We start from the raw sequence: 22871 nt of genomic DNA, 5'->3' as shown, positions 1-22871 counted from the left end.
CTTCAACAAAAAGACAGGAAACATAAAAAAGAAGAGAGAAAACATAAAATAGAACCAGTGAGAAATAAAGAATACAATAACCAAAATGAAGAATACTTTAGAGGGAATCAATAGTAGATTAGATGAAACAGAGGATTAAAACAGTGTTTTAGAAGTTAAGGTAACAGAACACACCCAATCAGAACAGCAAGCATAACATCATTTGCATCACAGGGGCACCAGAAGAAGAGAGATAGCAACAAATTGAAAATCCATTTGAAGAAATAATAACAGAAAACTTCCCTAACCTGGTAAAGGAAGTAGACATACAAGCCCAGAAATGCAAAGATTCCCAAACTAGATGAACCCAAGGATGCCCACCCAAAGATATGTCAAAATTAAAATGCCAAAGATTAAAGTCAAGTAAAGAATTTAAAAGCAGCAAAAAGAAAAGCAGTTAGTTACCTACAAGGGAACTCCCATAAGACAATCAGCTGATTTCTCAACAGAAGCTTTGCAGGCCAGGAGGGATTGGCACGAAATAGAGTGATAAAAAGCAAGGGCCCACAGCCAAGATTATTCTACCCAGAGAAGCTGTCATTTAGAATTGAAGGACAGATAAAGAGCTTCCCAGACCAAAAAAAAAAAAAGCTAAAGGAGTTCATCACCATCAAGCCTTTATTACAAGGAATGTTAAAGGGACTTCTTTAAGAAGAAGAAAACAATAAATGAAAAATATGAATAACAAGATGGCAATAACTACATATCTATCAACAATTACTTTGAATATAAATAAATTAAATGCTCCATTCAAAAGATAAACAATGGCTGAATGGATAAGAAAACAAGACCTTTACATATACTGCCTACAAGAGACTCACTTCAGATTGAAAAACACACACAGACTGAAAGTAAAGGGATGGGAAAAGATATTTCATGAAAATATCAACAAAAAAACAAGCAAACAAACAAACAAAAAAAGCTGGGGCAGTAATACTTACATCAGACCAAATAGACTTTAAACAAAAGTTATAACAAGAGACAAAGAAGGATCCAGTAATCCCACTTCTGGATATTTATCCAAAGAAATCCAAAATGGTACGTTGAGTGGATGTGGGCATCCATTTGTTCACTGAAACATTGTTTACAATGGCCAAGATGTGGAGGCTGCCTCAGTGTCTGTGGATGGATGACTGGATAAAGAAGAGGTGGCACATATAGAAAGTGGAATATTACTCAGCCATGAATGAGAATGGGTTCTTGCCATCTGCAACAGAGTGGATGGACCTGGAGAGTATTGTGCTGAGTGGAGTATGTTAAACAGAGAAGGACAGATGCAGTATGATTTTGCTTATACATGGAATCTAAAGAACAAAACAAACATAAACAAAACTGAAATAAACTCATAAATACAGACAACAGTTTGATGGTTGTAAGATGGGAACAGGGTTGGGGAGTGAGTGAAAAAGGGGAAGGGATTAAGAAGTACAAATTGTTGCAAAGTAGTTATGGGGATGTAGGGTATAGCATGAAGAATAGTTAAAAACATTGTAATAACTATGTATGGTGTCAGATGGGTACTAGATTTATTGGGGTGATAGATGTGAGGGAGTTGGGAGGCAGTGTGGAAAAGGTGAAGAGATTAAGAAGCACAAATTGGTAGTTACAAAATAGTTATGGGTATGTAAACTAAAGTATAGGGAATATAGTCAATAATATGGTAAAAGCTATGTGTATGCCAGGTGGGTACCACTCAGAGGGATTACTTTTTAAGTTATATAAATGCCTACTATGCTGTACACTTAAAATTAATATAAAATAATGTTGAATGTCAGTTGTATTTGAAAAAATTTTAAAAAGGGGAAAAAAGTATTGGGGATTAAGAGGTTCAAATTTCCAGATAGAAAACAAACAAGTCATGGAGATGTAATGTACAGCATGGGGAATATAACCACTATCATAATAGCGTGGTACAGTGTCATATGGTTGCTGGACTTATCATGGTGATCACTTATTTAAGTATATAAATGTTAAATAACTATGGAGTACACCTGAAAATAATGTAATATTGTATGTTAGTTATTTTAATAAAAATCTTTTTACAAAATAACGATTTTTTTTGGACAAAGGTAGCCAACCACATTACTGTGGTAGGCACTGAAGATAAAAATAATGAACAAAGTATTCTTTGCCCGTGATTAGTTTAAACTGTCATCTTATCCCAAGTACAGTAACTCTCATAAAATTTAAGAAACAAAATTAAAAGAATTCTTGTCTGGTTTTCATCTTTCTAGATATAACAACAACTTTAAGATAAAAAATAAAATTAGATTAAGTGATATGTGGACAGCAAGCTGTGTAGATGAAGTGGGAGAAGGCAACACCAATACCATCAAATCATTTGTCGTGGGCTGGCCCACGGTGAACTTTGTGGCCACTTTCAGGTAAGAAACATAGCTTATCCTGTATTTACATGGGTTAGCTACTGTGAAATACTTGTACAATCAACTGTGTAATTTTTAGAATGAAGTGAAAACAGGTAATCAAATTTTGTTCTTTTAATTTTTTAAAGGAAAATACTGAGTTATTCAGAAATCAATAACTCATCTTTTGACACAGACCTCCATAAAGACACTTGCATGCCATATGTTTCTCCCAAAGAGCTTTTTCTTAAAATATATGAAAAGGAATGGTAACTATTGAGAACTGTGGGAGTCATTTATCTTGTTTGGTGAATTTTAAAGGGGCTTATTGAAGCACCTCGGGGACTGTGGAAGAGGAATAGACTTGTCAGAGCTCTAGAACGCCCTCTCCCATTTTCCCTTTTCTAATGTTTAGGTATTGCTTTACATACTGAGCGTTGGAGTTGGTTTTCTCAAACTACTGAAATAGACATTTACTTAAATTTTATAAATAATCCAGTTAAGTTTGAATAACTGGTTTATACTCTGAAATTTTCTAAAGAAAATGTTTTTAACTACAGAAATAAAATTAATGTCATGATATAATGTAAAATGGGGTGACTGTCTTGTACATCAGATTCTGACTTGATATCTATAGAGATGTGATAATCAAAAGCAAACTTATGATTCAAGAAGTGAAAGTTAGTTTCTTGAGACTCACTCCCTGGGTAGGATGGGGTTGGAAAATGTATGAATAAAGAATTGTGCTCTTATCCTCAATGTGCTAAGTAAGCATTTTCCAATTCAGGATAAGCATACCAAAACTTATGTCTGTGATTTTGAACAACTGCACTTTCAAGTCCAGTATTTGTTTTACACTTAAAGAATTGGTGTTCATCACACGCACACAATGTTTTTCTTGTTGCTTCTTCTCTCCCCACCACCACCAAACTCCTCAGGCATCATCCTAAAGCCAGACAGTTAAATTTTCCAAGCTGTTGCTGTTCTAATAAAGGAAAGGCATGTCATTAAATTATGTTATGAGCTATTGGCCACCACAAGATTTTAAGAACTTATTTGGAAGAAACATGTGTTTGTATCATTCTCTGCATGTATTCTTTTCCATGACAAATTTCTCTAGATATTATCATTTCCAATTGCTAAATATCCTTGGACTTAAGGTAAAAGTAAGGAGTTTCAAGTGTGGGGTGGGACTACATGATGTCTTTAAACAAGAAATTTTCATGAAAGTTTTTTTTAAGAAGGGAAAATGTGGACACAAATTTCACATACATTGTATTCCTCAAAATGTAGAATATTTTAAACAAATGATTAAAGTTAACATCACTAGTGATTTCATGTGAATATCATGTACCCTTTGATAAAATGTGATGAAAAGAATAATTCACTAAACACGTAACTCCAATCTAATCATGAGGAAAACATTACACAAGCCCAATTGAAGGATGTTGTATAGGTTACTTGACCAGTACTTTTCAAACTGTCAAGGTCAAAAAAAGGAAAAAATACAATCAAACAGAGAAATGATCCAAGATGGCAGAGTTGGTAAATACTGTGCCTGTGTCTTTCCATGAACACATTAAAATTACAACTAACTTATAGAACAGTCAACCTGGAGAACCATCTGAAGTCTAGCTGAACAGAAGTTTTATAACTAAGGATATAAAGAAGAAGCGACATCAAGACTGGTAGGAGAGGCAGAGATGCAAAACAAGCTGGCCTTAAATCTCTTTGTGGCAGATGAAAATTGGGAGGGATATCTTGGCCAAGGAGTTCCCCCATGGAGGAGCAAGGGGACCTCAGCCTCACACCAGGCTTCCCAGCCAGGAGTACTGATTCCAGGAAGAGGAGCCCCCACAACACCTGACTGTGAAAAACAGTGGGAATTCCATCTAAGTGGGGTGGAAGGCAGTGGGAAACCCAGCCATTCTCTTAAAGGGCCCATGCACAGATTCACTTGCTTGCAGGTACTTGCCCTGGGCTCCACAGGAGGACAGGGGGCACGTCAAGACATATGGGGAGCAGATTGAGCAGTGTGGCCTCGGAGGGTGATTGGAAGACAGTTGGCATTTTCCCTGTGTGTTCTCCTCCCGTGAAGCCCTCAGATAGTTGCCATCTTTCCTGTGTTGAACCTGCCCCCTACGCTTATGGCCAAATCTGAATCAGATTGACCTGGCGAACTCCTGCAGCTCTCCCCTGCCCAGCTGACTCACTGAGACCCCGCTACACCCAAATCCCTAGAGCAGGAGGCTTTATCTGCAGCTGAACCTTACCAGAGCTGGCAGTCAGCAGCAGGTGGCAGCAGGCCTCAGTGTGTCCTGGCTTTTGTGGAACTACCCCAGACCTGATGCTGGTGACAGCCCTCCTCAGTTCACAGCATGGCCTCTCCCACATGCCTCCAGGTCGAACACAGGCAGCAACCAACTGTGGATCACTTTGTAGCTCCTACCAGGTACTCCACACCCTGTCACAGGCAATGGGTGACCTGGGCCTGCACCAGAGACCCTCCCAAGAGGCCCTAGAACCAATATACTTGGAGACTGACTTCAGACCACAGCAGAGTACTGCCTCAATATCCCCAAGAGTGAAACACCCAAACGGAGGTCTCAACAGGCATGAGAGCCCACTGGGGCAAATCCAGCTCCATGTGGTAAGCCCCCCAACACAGCCCATACTGTGGACCTGGCCAAATCCCACAGCCAATCAGCCTGAGAGTCACTGTCACCCACTGACATGCCAACAGCATTCAGGATCAGCTATTACAGGAGGGCACACACAACCCACACAAGGGATGCTCTTGGAACACCTGGAGCAGGTGACCAGGGAGACTGTGCCCAGGCCCCACAGGGCACCTACTACATAAGGCCACCCAGTAAGAGATGTAGCAGGTATAGAGAGGCATCCCAAATGAGGAAATAAATATGGCCCAAATGAAAGAACAGGAGAAAACTCCAGAAAAAGAACTAAACAAAGTGGAGGCAAGCAACCTACCAGATACACAATACAAAACAATGGTTATAAGGATGCTCGAGGAACTTAGTGAGAACTTCAACAAAGAGATAGCAAGCATTAAAAAAAGACATAGAAACCATATAAAAGAACCAATCAGAAGTGAAGAATACAATAATTAAAATGAAGAATGCTCTAGAAGAAATCATCAGCAGACCAGATGAAGCAGAGGATCAAATCAATGATTTGGAAGAAAAGGTAGCAGAAAACACCCAACTGGAAGAGCAAAAGGAAAAAATAATAGTAGTAATGAGGAGACAACACCAAGCATAACAACATTCTCATCATAGGGGTACCAGAAGGAGAAGAGAAAAAGCATGGGATTGAGAACATATTTGAAGAAATAATGACAGAAAACACTTTCCTAACTGGGTGATGGAAATAGACATACAATCCCAAGAAGCACGGAATCTCAAACAACATGAACCCAAAAAGGCCCACAAGACACATTATAATTAAAATGGCAAAGGTTAAAGACAAAGAGAAAATCCTAAAAGCAGCAAGAGAAAAGCAGTTAGTTACCTTCAAGGGAGCTCCCAGAAGAGCTCAGCTGATTTCTCAACAGAAATTTTGCAAGCCAGGAGAGATTGGTAGGAAATATTCAAAGTGATAAAAAGCAAGGATCTACAACCAACACTACTCTACCCAGCAAGGCTGTCATTTAAAACCGAAGGACAGGTAAAGAGCTTCCCAGACAAGAAAGAGCTAAAGGAGTTCATCACCACCAACCTAGTATTACCTAGTATATAAGGAATGTTAGAAGGGTTTAAGACCAAAAAAAAAAAAAAAAATCAAAAATCAAAAATATGAATAACAAAATGGTAAGAGTTACATATCTATCAACAATTATTTTCAATGTAAATGGATTAAATGCTTCGATCAAAAACACAGGGTAGCTGAATGGATTAGAAAACAAAACCCTTACATGTACTGCCTGCAAGAAACTCACTTCAGATTGAAAGAGACCCACAGACGGAAAGTAAAGAGGTGGAAAAAGATATTTTATTAAAATGGAAAACAGAAAACGGGGGTAGCAATACTCGTACCAGACAAAATAGAAATTAAAACAAAGGCTATAACAAGAGTCAAAGAAGGACCCAGTAATGCCCTTCTGCGTATGTATCTGAAGAAACCAAAATGCTACTTTGAGGTGACATGTGCATCCACGTTCATTGCAGCATTACTTACAATGGCCAAAATGTGCAGGCAGCCTGGGTGTCCATTGATAGAAGAAAGGATAAAGAAGGGGTGGTACATACATACAGTGGAATATTGCTCAGCCAGGGAAGGGAATGGGTTCGGGTTCTTGCCATCTGTGGTGGCATGGGTGGACATGGAAAGTATTGTGCTAAGTGGAGTACGTCAGACAGAGAAAGACAGATCCAATGTGATTTTACTTATATGTGGAATCTAAAGAATAAAATAAACACACAAACAAAACAGAAACAAACTCATAGATACAGAGAACGTTTTAATGGTTGCCAGATGGAAGGGGACTTGCGGGTGTGGGTGAAAAAAGGAGGAGGGATTAAGGAGTACAAATTAGTTGTTACTAAGTAGTCATGGGGATGCAGGGTATAGCAGAAGGAATATAGTCAATAGTATTGTAAATACTACGTATGATGTCAGATGGATACTAGATTTATCAGAGTGCTAGATGGGAGGAGGTTGGGGAACAGAGTGAAAAAGGTGAAGGGATTTATTAATAGAAGTACAAGTGGATAGTTACAAAATAGTCATGAGGATGTGAAGTAAGGCATTGAGAATATAGTCAATAATATTGTAATAGCTATTTATAGTGCCAGGTGAGTACTAGACTACTCAGGGGATCACTTCTTAAATCATACAAATGTCTAAACACTGTGCTGTACACCTAAAGTTTAATAAAAATAATATCGAATGTTAACTATAATTGAAGAATTTTAAAAGTGGGGGGAAAGGTGAAGAGGAATAAGAGGTCCAAATTTCCAGGTATAAAACAAATAAGTCATGGGGATGTAATGCTCAGCATGGGGAATATAGTCAATAATACTGTGATAGCATTGTACAGTGTCAGGTGGTTGCTGTACTTACCATGTTGATCACTTCTTTAGGTATATAAATGTTGAACAACTATCGTGTACACCTGAAACTGATATAATATTGTATGTTAGCTATACTTTTTAATACAAATCTTAAAAGAAAAAAAGGAAAAGACATAGAAACTTTCATAGACCATACAGACACCAGGAAGACATGATTAGTAAATGCAATGTGGTATCCTGAATTGGATTCTAGAAAAGAAAAAGGATTTTGGTGGGAAAACTTGTAAAAGCTGAGTAGTCAAAGGTTTAGTTGACAGTAATACACCAAAATTGGTTTCTTCGTTTGACAAATGTGCCATAGTAGTGTAAGAAGATAACATTTATAAAACTAAAACTGGGTGAGAGCTATACAAGGACTCTCTGCATTATCTTTACAACTTTTCTGAAAATCTAAAATCATTTCCAAATTAAAAGATTGCTTTAAAAAAAAAAGTAGCATTGAGGGGTTCTGCCTCTGGTGTGGCAGACTGACCACCCTACAGATATCAATCATAATCTCTGAACAAAATACAAAGAATTAGCTGAAGGTTCTGGAAAGTGAACAAAAGTTGGCAGATTTTAGAGAAGAATTGGAAGTTGGAAGGAGGCACCAGCACGAGGTGAGTTTCCTATTTTTAATGCTTTAGCCTGAGGACAGGCAATAGTCACATATGGTGGGGGGCAACTAAACTGACAAAAGCCCACAGTTATTTTGCTGAAGAACCAGAGAACAGAGTTTGGGTCACCCACAGCCACAGGAAAGTGAGGGAGGAAATCTCAAAAAGAAGTATATCAGAGAAGGAAAGCTCCAAATTTTGTGGATACAAGTAGACTCTTGCCAAGGCTCTGGATGATTGCTGAACCACAAATGCATGGAACAGTCACAAAGCAGCTTGAAGCTAAGGCTAAAGAGTTGAACTGAGCCCCTGACCACCACAGGTGAGATAGAGTTTGCAGATTGAGGCTAATCAAGTTAATTATTTGTTAAAACAAAAACATCAACACTGTTTTACAAATATAACAGGACTCAGACTCTTCAAAACAAAATATTAATTATGTCCAGAATACAATCTAAAATTTCTTGACTTACAAAGAACCAGGAAAGGAAAAAGACAATTAAGAGGCCAATCCTGAAGTCATCCATATGTTGGAGTTACCGGAAAAGAACTTTAAAGCAGTTCTTATAACTATGTTCAGCAGGTAAAAGGAATAGCCAATTGAAATGAATGAAAAGATAGGCAATCTCAGCAGAGAAATACGAAATATAAAAAAGAGCCAAATGAAAATTCTAAAACTGAAAACTACATCTTAAACTTTAAAAATCTCCTGTGTGGCCTTAGTTGCAGAATGGAAATGAAAGTGAAAAGAGATGGTGAATTTGAAGAAACATCAATACAAATTGTCCAACCTGAAGAATAGAAAAAAAAAATTTAATGCATCAGAGACTTGTTAGAAAATATATTATACCTTATCAAAAGTTATAAATATATGTAGTTGGAATTCCAGAAAGATGAGATAGAGGGAATGAGACAGAATAAATATTGGAAGAAATAATGGTTTGAAAACTTTTCAGATTTGGTGAAGGACATAAAACGTACAGATTCAGTAAGCTCAGGGAAAACAGGAGTATGATGAAAACTTCACCTAGTGATGAAACAGACAAACTGCTATCAACCAAACATAGGAGAAAAATCTTGAAAATGCCAAAGAAAAACAGCATATTACATACAGGGGAACAGTTTGCTTCACTGTGGCTTTTTCATCAGAAACAATGATGGTTTCAAAGATAGTGGAATGGCATCTTTAAAGTGTTGAAAGGAAAAAACTTTCAACCTAGAATATTATATCCAGCAAAAACATCCCTCAAAAATGAAGGTGAAATAAACTCTAAGAATTTACTGCCAGCATAACTAAACTACCGAGAGAGAAAGAGAGAGGGAGAGAGAGAGAGAGAAAGAGAGAGAGAGAGAGAGAGAGAGAGAGAGAGAGAGAGAGAGAGAGAGAGAGAAAAGGAAGGAAGGAAGGAAGGAAGGAAGGAAGGAAGGAAGGAAGGAAGGAAGGAAGGAAGGAAGGAAGGAAGGAAGGAAGGAAAGAAAGAGAGAAAAAGAAAGAAAGGAAGAAAGAGGGGAAGGAGGAAGGAAGGAAAAGAAAAGAAATGCTGAGGGAAGTTTTCAGCCTAAAGTGAAATGATATCAGAGGGAAACTTGGATCCTTAGGAAGGGGCAAAGAATATCAGAAGTCATATATATCTCAGTAAACATCAAGAAAATCTAGGTCATAATCAGTTTAAAATGCCATCAGGCTTGCAGCTCAAGAAGCAGTCTCTCCTAGCCAGTGTCTATAATATCTATAAAGAAATTTGAAAAGACTAATAGCTTTGAAATATAAAACTGACAAACAAATACCAGAATCTGTGAGGAATTCCTAATAGAGTCAAATTGGTGGAAGAGCAAATAATGTGTACTTTCCATCCTTTACCTTGAGAGATGGAGTAGATCACATCTCAAAAAAAGGCCAAAAGGAATTTCCTATCTCTATCACTTGTATTGTATCTTGTATCTTGATTCACAAACCTAAAATCTATATCTACTGGAAAAATTAGTCACTGCACTTTGATTTTACAGATAACTATACATTTTTTTTTCTAATTTTATTTTATTTTATTTTTTTTATTAATTAATTTATTTATTAGTTTCAGGTGTACAAAACAAGGTAATACTTAGACGTTCATCATTTATATCCCTCATACTGTGAACCCCCCTCCCCCCATCCACTATCCCTCCGACCTCACACTGAACCATCACATTATATATATAAAATTATAGTTGGCATTCATTAATGTTTAGCTTCTGATGTACGATAACTATACATTTAAGTGCTCATTTAACATCATTGAGAGGAACTTGGAAACTATGTCTTTAAGCAAAACAACATTTAACAAAACTAATTTTACCATAGGCTAATTAACATAAACACAAGAGTTAAGTTCCTATAGCATATTTCTGGTCACAAAAACATCATCAAACTTCCAAATAAAGACCCAAAACACTTCTAGTATTAAACATTGAAATAAATCTGAACTATACATACAAAATTAATAAAAACAAGTAAGATAATTATTTTCCAACCTGCTTATTCCATTTGAGGATCGTGGATGGCTGGAGTCTATCCCAGCAGTCAGGTTATAAGGTGAAGATGGACAGGATGACATTCCATCACAAAGAACACTCACACACACCCCCACATTCAATCATACAGGGACAATTTAGACGAACCAATTGTACACATCTTTGGGACATTGGAGGAAACCAGAGTACACAGAGAAAAACCCATGTAGACATGGGGAGAACATACAAAGTCCACACACAGTAGCCCCAACTGGGAATCAATTTTTTTCTCTCATCAACATTACAATCAACATTATATCATTGAAATGATGTTGAATAAAACAACAATTTTCGAGGACCTACTGTATAGTAAAATGGGAACATTGTTCAAAAGACACAGGAAATATTTAAATCTGACAATGATTTATCTACAAGAGGAATCAGAAAAATATTGTGACTTAAGTACCTGGTATGAATCATAGTCTACAAACAAGTATGCAATAAAAGCCTGTTTATTTATAGATCAAATTAGAACCTACCTTGAGGCCACATTTTGCAAGGCTGTTAGGAAATCAAATTTACTTCTTTATTGGAACCCCTGTTTTCTTAGGGTAGAACCAGAACACAACAGAATTCTCTGTCTCCAAAACAGCTGAAAAGCTTCTGATTCAGTCTATTGTGGTAACTGCTGACATTATCCTTTTCTATGCCCAGAGTTGTGCTTTTATACCCAGAGATACTCATTCCTTGCCACATGTTGGGTGCAGGTGTCTTTGCTGTTATGAAAACTTTGATGCCTAGGAACAAGCCTCCCTAATTGCTCCTTACAACCATTTCCTCTGGGGTGTTTCTGTTTCCTTAAGGCACCTCAACTGAGTGACATATGATTCCCAGTTCACTGTCAGGCATGACAGCCTCTATCCCCTCCCAAATTTGAGGGAGTCTTTCCAATCTGCCTTGCCCTTTTTCTTTCTCTGAGATACACTTTTTCCCCACCCCACCACTACGCCCTGCCCTCCTGGCTCTTATCAAATGACCTTAGATGCTTATTAAACTCTATGGGTAACCTTGATTTTGGAGTACTGTTTTTAGTTCTATAAAAATGCCTGAGATTAAGAATTACTAAGGAAGAGAAGTTTTGTATTCATAGATCAAGAGAAAGGGGAAAATACAAGAAGACTACACAAATCAATCTCAATGAATTAACCTGATATATTTCATAATCTGTTTCTTTTTAAAGTAATGTATGCTGTATATTCAAACAAGGGATATTTGCATATATGGATAAGTAATATGGATAAGTCGCACAAACATAATGTTGAACGAAAGAAACCAGACACACAATAGTACATACTGTATGGTTAAATTTTATAAAGTATCCAACAAGAAAAATTATTCATTTATAATAGAAGTCAGGATACTGGGAACCAGTGCCAGAAAAGAAGCACAAAAGACATTCCAAGGTGGTTTTCTGTTTCCTAATCTGGGTCCTGGTCACATGGGTATGTTCAGTTTGTGAAAATTCTTCAAGCTGTACACTTAATCATTGTGCAGTTTTCTCCATGTGTCTTGTGTCAATAAAAAGTTAAAAGCTAAAAAACTACTGTGTTAAAGTGGCAATTTTCTTTACCTGCTTTGAAAAAATTAACAGGTCAAAAGAAAAGTCACCTATCGTTTTCAACATAGATTTTTGCTAAATAAATCCAAGATTTTACATAAATGAACAAAGAAAATATGTTTAGGAAAGAAGAGTATATCAAAAAACTGTAAGGAATTGTTTAACATGAAAATTTTGTGGTCATTAGTAAAAGAAATATAATACACTTTCTGATGACCAATCCTGGAAGATGATTTATGGAGAAAATTGCTAAGCAACAAAGTTAGAAACAAACTACAAATATATGTTAAGTGTATTTTTCTGGAACAAGAAACTAAGTAGGGTTTTCAACTTCTTTAAGAAGTTCCGACTAACAAGACCTTATAGAAATAAACTTTAAAGTATTTTTAACTTTAAGAATTAAATATAGCTGTGACTTCAGAAAAATTAATCAATACTACTTTTGTTGTAACTGAATGGATCTTAACCAGGAGATTATAGTAATTAAAAAGAGGTTTTGATTTTTTCCAGTCAAGATGGCAGAATAGATAAACACTGTGCTAGCCTCCTCTCACAACCACATCAAAATTACAACTAAACTACAGAATATCCAACATTAAGAATCACCTGAAGTCTAGCTGAACAAAAGCCTTACAACTAAGGACATATAGAGAAGAAGCCACCCCAAGACTGGTTTGAGGGGCAGAGATGCAGAACGGGATGGTCCCACACCTACAGGTGGTAGTTAAAACTCGGAATGGATATCTTAGCTGCAGAGGATCCCCTAGAGGAACAAGGGGTCCCAGTCCCACACCAGGGTCCCCAGCCCAGAGTTCCAGTGCCAGGTAGAGAAGTCCCCACAAATTCTGGCTGTGAAAACCAGTGGAGATTGTGGCTGAGTGAGACAGAAGGTGGCTGGAATCCCAGGTGCTCCTCTTAAAGGTCCTGCACATTGACTTACTTGCTGATAGACTTCCTGGGTCTGAACTCAAGCACTGGGGAAACAGCTCAAAAGGTACCAGGGACATAGGGAGAAACTGAATTGTTTGGCTGCAGGCTGAGGGCTGGAGGGGCAGCTTTCTCCCAGATAGAAGTGCTGGCAGACACCATTGTTTCTTTGTTGAGGCCTCTACCCTCCCAGGGTGCAGACACAGTTGGCCACTATATCTGAGTCTCCATCAGTTTGGCCAATACCAGTCATCCCACCATGGTGATTCCCTGACATCCTTCCCCACCCAACTTTAGGACCCACCAAAGCCACTTCCAGTGGCTTTTCCATACAAACAGCCTTTCTTGACTCATTCTTAAAATCTCTCAAAGGTTCACAAACCCCAAACAAGCAGTATTTGGTCTTGACATGCCCCATACCTCTGCTGAGCATCCCCAAGCCCAGCACTCGTGACTGCTGACCTATGTTCATGGCTTGGCCTCTCGAGGCACCTCCAAGCCCGTGGCAGGTTGTGACCATCTGCGGATTGTTTTGTGGCTCATGCCAGGTGGCTCACGGCAAGGCACAGGCTGCAACGAAACTTGGCCTGCAGCAGGTCCCCTCCCAGGATGCCCCAGGGCAGCACAGCTGGTGGCTGGCTTTGGACCAAGCTGGAACACCACCCAGCTGCCTCTGTGGCCAACACACCCAAAGGGCACACTGAGCAGGAACCAGAACACTGCTAAAGAAAATCCTGCACAACATCTCCTCCACGATAGTCACGGCCAGTCCTCACAACTATTCAGTCCCATTGACTTTCAAACAGCATCAGGAGGGCACGCACAACCCACACATTAAGGACACGCCAGGAGCACCTGGATCAGGTGACCAGGGAGACTGTCCACTGGGCCCCAAAAGACACCTACTACATAAGGCCACTCTACTAAGACCAGGAGACATAGCAACTCTACCTAACATATAAAAACAAACACAAAGAGGCAGCCAAAACAGGGAAACAAAGAAGCACGTCCCAAATGAAAGAACAAAACAAAGTTTCAGAAAAAGAACTAAACAAAATGGAGACAAGGAATATACCAGATGCAGAGCAAAACACTGGTTATAAGGATGCTCAGTGATCTCAGGCAGAATTTCAACAAAAGGACAGGAGACATAAAAATGGAGATAGAAAACATAAAAAAGAACCAGTTAGAAATCAAGAATATAATACTTGAAATGAAGAATACATTAAAAGGACTCAACAGTAGATTAGATGAAGCAGAGGATCAAATCAACAATAAGGTACGAGACAACACCCAATCAGAACAGCAAAAAGAAACAAGAATCAAAAAAAATCAGGATAGTTGAGGGCCTCTGGGACAACATCAAGAGTAATGACATTTGCATCATAGGAATACCAGAAGGAGAAGAGAAAAAACAAGGAATTGAAAACCTATTTGAAGAAATGGAAAATGTCTCTAACCTGGTGAAGGAAATAGACATACAAGCCCAGGAAGCTCTGAGAGTCCCAAACAAGATGAGCCTAAAGAGGCCCACACCAAGACACATCATAATTAAAATGCCAAAGGTTAAATACAAAGAGAGAATCTTAAAAGCGGCAAGAGAAAAGCAGTTAGTTAACTATTATACACGGGAACCCCCATAAGGACCCAGTAATCCCACTTCTGGATATTTACCGGAAGAAACCCAAAACACTACTTCAAAAGGACGTGTGCATCTATTGCAGCATTATTTACAATAGCCAAGATACGGAAGCAGCCTGTATGTCCATCAATGCATGAATGGATAAAGAAGAGTTAGTAAATATATATTTTGGAATATTACTCAGCCATAAAAATGAATGAAATCTTGACATCTTCAACAACATGGATGGACCTAGAGGGTATGGTGCTGAGTGGAGTAATTCAGACACAGACAAATGCCATATGATTTCACTAACGTGGAATCTAAAGAATAAAAACAAACAAAAAACCAAACTCATAAATACAACAGTTGGATATTTGCAAAATTGGAGGGTGTTGAGGGGTGAAAAAGGGAAAGGAATTAAGAAGTACAAATTGGTTGTTGCAAAGTAGTCATGGGCATGTAGGGTATAGCATAAGGAATGCAGTGAATAATATTGTAATAACTGTATGGTTTCATATGGGTACTGGATTTATCGGGTGATCACTTTGTATGTTATGTAAATGTCCAGTCACTATGTTATATACCAATTCACTATGAAACTAATATAATATCGTATGTCAACTGTAATTGAAAAATAAAAAGTTATCAAAACGAGTAAGTTTTCTATGAAGTAATTTACTAAATTACAATTCTGCTGTATGTATAAAGAAATAGAAAAATCATAGAATACCACCATGCAGAAATAATAGACAACAACAAAAAGGCAAAGAAACAGTGGAGACAGTCTTACCAGAAAAATCAACATAGAATGATAGGAAATCCTTACATATCAATAATCACCCTAAATGTAAATGGACTGAACTCACCAATAAAAAGGCACAGAGCAGCAGATTGGATCAAAAAACTAAACCCAACCATAAGCTGTCTTCAAGAGATGCATCTCAGCTACAAGGACAAGCATAGACTCAAAGTGAAAGGGTGGAAAATTGACACTCCAAACAAAAAGTATCCAGAGAAAATCAGGTGTAGCTATACTGATGTCAGATGAAACAGATTTCAGGGTGAAAAAGGAAAATATAAACAGGCCGATCACCAGTAAGGAAATTGAATCAGTCATCCAAAACCTTCCCAAAAACAAAAGTCCGGGACCAGATGGTGAATTCTACCAAACCTTCAAAGAGTGAAGTGAATTCACTGGTGAATTCTACCAAACTAGTGAATTCTACCAAACCTTCAAAGAGGATCTAATACCAATCCTGCTCAAACTCTTCCAAAAAATTGAAGAAGAGACAATACTTCCTAATTCATTTTATGAGGCCAACATTACCCTGATACCAAAACCTGGTAAGGTCAACACAAAAAAAGAAAACTACAGACCAGTATCTCTGATGAATACAGATGCAAAAATCCTAAACAAAATTCTAGCAAATCAAATACAACAATGCATTAAAATGATTATTCATCACGACCAAGTGGGGTTCATCCCTGAGGCACAAGGATGGTTCAACATGTGCAAATCCATCAATGTGATACATCACGTAAACAAAATGAAGGACAAAAATCATACGATTATATCCATTAATTCAGAAAAAGCATTTGACAAGATACAACATCCATTTATGATTAAAACACTTATATGATTAAAACACTTAATAAAATAGATATAGAAGGAAAATTCCTCAACATAATAAAGGCCATATATGAAAAACCCTCAGCTACTATCATAATTAATGGTGAAAAACTGGTGCTCTACGTTCAGGAACACGACAGGGATGTCCCCTATCATCTCTGCTTTTCAACATAGTGTTGGAAGTCCTAGCCAGAGCAATCAGGCAAGAGAAAGGAATAAAAGGCATCCAAATTGGGAATGAAGAAGTTAAATTGTCACTCTTTGCAGATGACATGATGCTATATATAGAAAACCCTAAAGACTCCACCATAAAGCTATTAGAAACAATGAACGAATACAGTCAAGTTGCCAGCTACAAAATCAATGTACAAAGGTCCACTGCATTCCTATATAATAACAATGAAATCTCAGACAAAGAAATGAAAAAAAATTCCTTTTGCAATTGTAGCAAAAAGAATAAAATACCTAGGAATAAACTTAACCAAGGATGTGAAAGACCTATATGCTCAAAACTATAAGACATTTTTGAATGAAATTGAAGAAGACACACAAATGGAAAAACATTCCATGCTCAAAGATTGGAAGAATTAACATAGTTAAAATAGCCATGTTATCCAAAGCATTATACAGATTTAATGCGATCCCCATCAAAATCCCAATGGCATTTCTTAAAGAAATAGAATAAAAAATTGTCAGATTTGTTTGGAACCACAAAAGACCCCGAATAGCCAAAGCAATCTTAAGAAAAAAGAACAATGCTGGAGGTATCACACTGCCTGACTTTAGCTTGTACTACAGGGCAACAATAATCAAAACAGCATGGTATTGGCAGAAAAACAGACACATCAAGTAATGGAATAGAATTGAGAACCCAGAAATAAAACCACATAAATGTGGACACACAATTTTTGACAAAAAAAGCAAACAACATACAATGGAGAAAAGACAGCCTCTTCAATAAATGGTGCTGGCAGAATTGGAAAGCCACGCTCAAAAGAATGATACTGGACTGTTATCTGTCACCATGTACCAAAATTAATTCAAAATGGATCAAAGACTTAAGTATAACAATAAACTGCATAGAAGAAAAACATTGGTACTAAACTTATGGACCTTGGGTTCAAAGAGCATTTTATGAATTTGACTCCAAAGGCAAGGAAGTAAAAGCTAAAATAAATGAATGGGACTATATCAAACTTAAAAGCTTCTGCACAGCAAAAGAAACCATTGACGACATAAAGAGGCAACCGACTAAATGGGAGAAGATTTTTGCAAACAGTGCCTCTGATAAGGGGCTAATACCCAAAATATGCAAGGAACTCATGTAACTCAACAACAAAAAAGTAAACAACCCTATTGAAAAATGGGCAGAGGACCTGAAGAGTCATTTCTCCAAAGAGTACATACAAATGGCAAATAGACATATGAAAAAAATGCTCAACATCACTAATCATCAGAGAAATGCAAATAAAAACCATAACGACATACCACCTCACCCCTGTTAGAATGGCTATCATCAGCAAGACAAATAGTAACAAGTGTTGGAGAGACTGTACAGAAAAAGGAACCCTCATACACTGTTGGTGGGAATGCAGACTGGTGCAGCCGCTGTGGAAGGCAGTGTGGAGGTTCCTCAAAAAATTACGAATAGAATTACCATATGACCCAGCCATTCCTCTGGGTATCTACCCCAAAAATCTGAAAACATTTATCCATAAAGACAAGTGTGCTCCAATATTCATTGCAGCTTTGTTTACAGTGGCCAAGACATGGAAAGAACCAAAATGTCCTTTGATAGATGAATGGACAGAGAAGTTGTGGTATATGTACACAACGGAATACGATTCGGCGGTGAGAAAGGATGAAATGGTACCATTTGTGACAACATGGATGGATCTTGAGATTATAATGCTAAGCGAAATAAGTCAGACAGAAAAAGCAGAGAACCATATGATTTCACTGATATGTGGTATATAAACTAAAAACAACAATAGAACAAGACAAACATAAGAAACAAAAACTCATAGACACAGACAACAGTTTTGTGGTTACCAGAGGGCAAGGGGAGAGGGGGGTAGTAGATTGGGGTAAAGGGGATCAAATATATGGTGATGGAAAGAGAACTGACACACAATGGGATTTAAAGATGATGCATTACAGAATTGTACACCTGAAATCTATGTAACTTTACTAACAATTGTCACCCCAATAAACTTTAAGTAAAAAAAAAAAGAAGAAGAAGAAGAAGAAGTAAATGTTCTTTTTCTGACAACAAACTTGTTTCTAGGCCATGATATTTCCATTGATATGCCAAATTTGTCTTTAATCTCTTTAATCTCAAATTAAGCATACTTTCTGTTTGTATGGCACTTAAAGCTACAAAAACACTCTGAGATAATTAGCCCAGTTTTACAGATGTGGAAACTGAAGCTTAGAAATAGTAAGTGATTTTCACATGTTCATATAGTTTTCATATATCCTTGAAACCAGGTGTTTGGATTCCAAAGTAAGTACTCTTTCCACTCTAAGAGGACCACTTGTATTAGAGTTGTAAAGTAAGAAAGTGGGTCTCTCTTGTATCCAACCAAGAGGTTTTAGTAAAGCTATACTTGACTGTATAGTTTTTCCTAATGAGGAGTTTCATCTCAGAGTTCTCCAGAACAGTTATGCCAGGTTATAGTACTGTGTGGCTACATCAGTAACAACAGACTGTTGATATTTCATTGACAATCTTAAATATGTTAACATAAGTGTTTTATGTGGTTTAATTTTTCTCTCCCATTTGGTTTGATTGCAGTTCTCCCGAACAGAAGGACAAATGGCTCTCTCTCCTTCAGAGGTATTTTTTCAGTATACATATTTTAATCTTTAATCTGTAGTTCAATGAATTAAATTCTTCTCTACGAAGATGTGCCCCAAAGTACTCCCCTTCTCCTCAATAGAAATTGTTCATTTGTCCTCAAAATAGGCTGCTGTTTAGACTATACACTAGCCACTACATACTGTAAGTAATGTTCTCTCATTACATGTATTTATTACTTTCTAGGAAGGAGAACAGTAAGGTCTGGTTAGATTATTTCAGACAGAAATTAGTCAATAATCTCTGCCATCTCTTTTCCTGTCTCCAATCTTCCATTTGGAGTTACAGTTTTCTCAAAGCATGTATTAAGTTTTCATATGTGAAGGGGTTTTGGCTGAGTACCTCAAAAATCAATCATTATTACCTACCTTTGAGCATACAGACTAAAATGGTGAATTTAGGTTCATCTCTTACTGCCATAGTTCTGCCCTCCATTTTTCCCTGTCTGCCTACCCAAGTAGTGAGACAACCAAGATTTATACTCCACTGGAGAGCTAAATGAGAAGTGAAAGGCCATTGTTTTTGTTTGGTGTAGTGAAGTATTAGATATGCTCCTGTGCCCAAGGAAGGTCCTGGGCCTGTCCAGAGAAGGTAGGGAAGTTTTGAGGACAAAACATCACCTAGACATGGCTAGACCTGGCTGTGCTTCTCAAACGTCACCTGAAATGCATCCCCCATTCTTTTTGTGCCCATGCCTAATGTCCTGAGAATTTTTTGTCTTCTTCCAACCCATAATGTAATCTGGCTTTGCTGAGTCCTTCCATCTATCTTTTTTAAATTAACATATAAGTATATTGAAAATATTAGCAAAATAGGTTGATTTAAAAATAAGCAATTTAGCAAAATCCATCTGACTCAGTGTTGTTTTGGGTTGTTGTTGCATTTGATTAGATACATCAATCTAGAGAAAGAGAAGGACTATCCGAAGAGCATTCCCCTCAAAATCTTCGCCAAGGACATTGGGAATTGTGCCTATGTAAGTGTTTCTAAGACAGAAAATTAAATTCCAAGTCCCTGCATCAGGCAGAACACCAGGCAGGCAGACAGACAGACAGACACACTGTGTGTGTGCTGTGCAGGTAGGCATTTAGAAATGCCACGATGGCAAAACGCATTCTCCTGGGTATGTGTATGTCTTTGTATATATGAAAAGTGAACCGTAAAGAAAACGAAGCAAGAGAATTCATATTAACTGCGGTGTTTCATATTTACACGTGGAAGGAATATTGCTGTCAGATGTCTCTTTCTTCCCCCTCTCATTAATGTTTCTCCTTTCCATAGCAGCTGCAGAGGCTTCCCCTAAGGCCATTTCCACAAGGAGATATTTCCTATTAATATTAAGCAATTATTTCCAATTATTCACTTCTTAAGTAGAAAGTGGTTTTGGAAAGTTCTTCGTTCTTCAAGTTTTGGGGGGTTGAACCCCTCAGGTGAATAACTGGATGCGCTGAGAGAGGTGACATGTTTAAGGGTTTAGCATGTTTCTGCCTCACAGTTTGTATCATATTGGTCAACTGAAAAGGAAGTCTAGCTAAGTCTCGTCAGTATGTGTAACTTGATGACTGAAATATAGTACAAGTGCCACGATGTTATCAGTGATGAACAAAATGAAAACTAATGAATACTTTTGTTTTGGCTATGAATTGTCATACTTCACAGCAGCGCTAGATCACACGGCATAGTTTTGTGTGTGGAAAAACATGTAGTACCAACAGGTGCTTTTTGGCCAAAAGCAAAAGTGATGCAAACATTCTGACATGAGTGCCAGATGTCACCGCTTGAAGGAAATACTCAAATTTTTATGGTGTGAAGACTACAGAGATCTCCTTAGCTAAGTAGCCTACATATATACATATACACAAACCCACATACCATGTTTCCCCGAAAATAAGACCTAGCCGGACAATCCACTCTAATGTGTCTTTTGGAGCAAAAATTAATATAAGACCTGGTATATTATATTATATTATATTATATTATATTATATTATATTATATTATATTTATTATATTTATTATATATATTATATTATATTATATTACATTACATTACATTACATTACATTATATTATATTATATTATATTAACCAAGTCTTATTTTACTTATAGTGAAATAATATAAGATCAGGTATTATATTATTTTTTGCTCCTAAAGACGCATCAGAGCTGATTGTCCAGCTAGGCCTTATTTTTGGGGAAACACGGTACATACATACATACATACATACATAGCCAACCAACCACCACTGTTTTTCTGCTGCTGGCTTTGATTCAGTTGTTGTGACAGTTACATTAAGGATTTTCATAGAAAATCCCTTGAACTTTTTTTTTAATGGAAAATGTGTGCTTGAAAGGGGATTGGTGTCTCACTCTCATTTTGGAAGAGAAGACATGCAGTGTGGTTGGGTGCTGTGTTTTCATCACTGGTGCCTTGCTTAATTCAACAATGATATGACACACTGTCCTTCGCTCCCTTAAGCTGCTTCGTGGCAGAGTCTCCTTTCAGGGAGCCCTGCTTCCAGAAAGAGTGATTGCCTGCAAGTAAGAGTGATTGCCTGCAAGTAAGAGTGCATGTATGGGGAAGCATTCTTTATCCTGGGCCTTTAGGTCTGCACCCTGTCAGTGAATTTTGCTAATACGGAAAAAAAAATAACCACATTTTCAGTTTCGTCTGTTTGTTCTATTTGTTTACTAGCCAAAGAGCAGTATTTGATGAAATTTATTTGTTTTGTCTACCATAGAGGCATGTGGGGAAAAATACACATTCTGCAATTACTGTTTTGAACATATATGCCAAATATTAAGAAAAGTTGTCTTAGAAACCAGGTACCTTTGGAGTGATTAATAGTATTACAGCATAGATTCTTCACTTTACAAAAGACTTCATGAGAGAGTTTCTTTAAATTAAATAGCAGGTGTACAGACTTCAAAAAAAAAAAAAAGGCAGAAGCCTTTCATGAAATTATATCTCAATTTAAAGCCGAGTATTTAAAACATCTTTGTCACTCTAGTAGAAGGCAAACACTGGGTTGGTTAGGTACTCCGTGCCCTTCCTGTTGGGTTCTAAGACACTTTTGCCCAATCCTTAGAGCTACAAGGAGACAATTCGAAATCAGTTAACAAACAACCTTAAGAGGCAATTTGTTGTGTCAAGTAATTAGCTTGTAGTGAAATAACACTATAATGGAAGAATAACTGATGAATCATCAATAGATTTCACTTAGCTTATTTTTATATCATTTTGCCTTCATTTATGCTACCTATTTGTTGCATGTAAGCCCTATCAGGGATACAGCCTTAATTCCTGATTTATCTGATAATTATTAATATGTAAGACCAATGTGCATAGTAAATATTTCTTTTCTGATGATATAACATTGTCTTATATTTAAACAATGTGTTGGAATTCAGTGAACTCTATAGCTGTCTCAAAATCTTGTTAATCCCTTTGTTTATTGTGAACTATTTATAAGTAGTAATTTCTCAATGTAGTTTAGCACAGAGCTATTAGAAATAACCTATGCAATGGCAGAGTTGGTAACAGAATTGAGCTTTCTAAAATTTTCAGTTCTTCTTTCTAGACTCACTGGTTTTAAGGCCTCTACAGATTTCAACAACGAAAATCTCAGTT

The 22871-nt window shown here is 37.3% G+C and overlaps 1 protein-coding gene across 1 annotated transcript in view; it reads left to right on the top strand.

Annotated features, from left to right (window-relative positions):
- ARHGAP20 (Rho GTPase activating protein 20) overlaps window positions 1-22871 on the top strand; it is a 138369-nt gene that overhangs the window by 83198 nt on the left and 32300 nt on the right. The window contains 3 exon segments of the mRNA XM_081062599.1: window positions 2274-2423; window positions 19178-19219; window positions 20132-20216. Coding sequence (XP_080918725.1) covers window positions 2274-2423; window positions 19178-19219; window positions 20132-20216 — 277 coding nt within the window.

Source organism: Rhinolophus hipposideros (assembly GCF_964194185.1).
Source record: "Rhinolophus hipposideros genome assembly, chromosome: 10".
NCBI lineage: Eukaryota > Metazoa > Chordata > Mammalia > Chiroptera > Rhinolophidae > Rhinolophus > Rhinolophus hipposideros.
This window is presented reverse-complemented; position numbering and strand designations above follow the sequence as displayed.